Consider the following 1,273-nt stretch of genomic DNA (forward strand, 5'->3'; position numbering starts at 1 on the left):
CGGGCGGGGCGGAGCGGGATGTAAACATTTCTGATCCGGGGGCCGGGAGCAGGAGGAGGAGGAGGAGGCGGAGGAAGAGGCTAGTGTGAGTCCTTCATCTGCTTCTGGATCTTCTGCAGCATCTCCTGCATCCGCCGCAGCTGGAAGGGAGCAGAGCAGGGGTCATGGGGGGTGCCGGCACTTCCAGCCCCAGGCGGGCCGGGATCGGCAGGAGGTGAGTGGGGGGAACCTTCTGATGCCCCTCAGCACCTCCTGACCCTTGGCCTGAGGAGCAGCAGCTGCTGGGATGGTGCGGGAAGGGTGGCCCACGATGGACGTGCCACGGCTGGGGCTGCAGAGAGGGGAAAGGGGGGCTGGGGGGGCTCCCCCACACTCACCTCCTCGTCCTTCTCCCGGATGAGCTTCTCCGTCTCCACATCTGGCACTGGGGGGATGACAGGGATGGGAAAGTCTGTCCCACTCTCCCGTGTCAGCTTGCTGTGGGAAGACAGAGGAGGTGAGGATGCTTTCCCAGCCCCCCTGAGAGGACATTCCCCCACAGATACCCCAAACTGTGCCGTGTTCACCACCCACCTGCACAGCCCCTGAGCCTCCAGGCCATCAGCACAAGAGGCCTCTTTCCAGGCACTGAGGATGTGAGAGGCTCCAGGTATCCCCCCAAACCTCAGCAACCCCAACCTGCCACACACCACTGGGAGGGGGGACGACCCAGGGACTTCCTGCAGACCCTCCCATTTTGGGAAGCATCCCACTGGGATTGGGCTCTGCTGGCCCAGTATTTTCTCTGCTGCTTTAAAACACCGTAACCTCGGCACCTCCCCTCTCTGCCCTGCTGCTTCAGGACGGGCTCACCGGGCACCCCTGTGCCCAGCCAGCCCCAGGGGTGCTCCACACCCCTTTTCCCGAGCCTCAGCTCCCGTTCAACCCCATTCCTGGAGGAGGGAGCAACGAGCATCCCCCCGAGGCCACCCCCCCCCTCGCAGGACTGCAGCCAGCCGGGATCGATGGCTTCTCCCATGCCCGAGGCACTGGGAGGGACCAGCTCTCCCACCCGTCCCTCTGGATGCCACGTGCCACCTCAGCGGGTGACAACAGAGCTGGGACACCGAGAGTGGCTGGCAGGGCTCACACGTGCTGCCAGTGCCACCGCCACGTGCCACCGCAGCGTGGCCCCTCCAGTGATGGACATTGGATGTGGCACGGGCAGGACGGGCCATCCCTGCCCTGGGGGGTCCCGTTGTGCCAGGGGGCTGTGCCAGGGCAAGGGACGGGG

General features: G+C 65.5%; 1 protein-coding gene across 1 annotated transcript in view; it reads right to left on the reverse strand.

The window, feature by feature from the left end:
- Window positions 1–45: 45 nt before the first annotated feature.
- The window catches only part of SEPTIN4 (septin 4), a gene marked incomplete at its 5' end in the record, with an annotated part of 6,788 nt that continues 5,560 nt past the window's right edge, over window positions 46–1,273 (reverse strand). Inside the window, 3 exons of the mRNA XM_029961232.1 lie at window positions 46–140; window positions 378–477; window positions 574–691. Of these exons, the coding sequence (XP_029817092.1) occupies window positions 81–140; window positions 378–477; window positions 574–691 (278 nt within the window). The remainder of the gene's footprint in view (window positions 141–377; window positions 478–573; window positions 692–1,273) is intronic.

This window comes from Manacus vitellinus, unplaced genomic scaffold, assembly GCF_001715985.3.
Source record: "Manacus vitellinus isolate BGI_N305 unplaced genomic scaffold, ASM171598v3 scaffold_32_pilon, whole genome shotgun sequence".
NCBI classification, from domain to species: domain Eukaryota; kingdom Metazoa; phylum Chordata; class Aves; order Passeriformes; family Pipridae; genus Manacus; species Manacus vitellinus.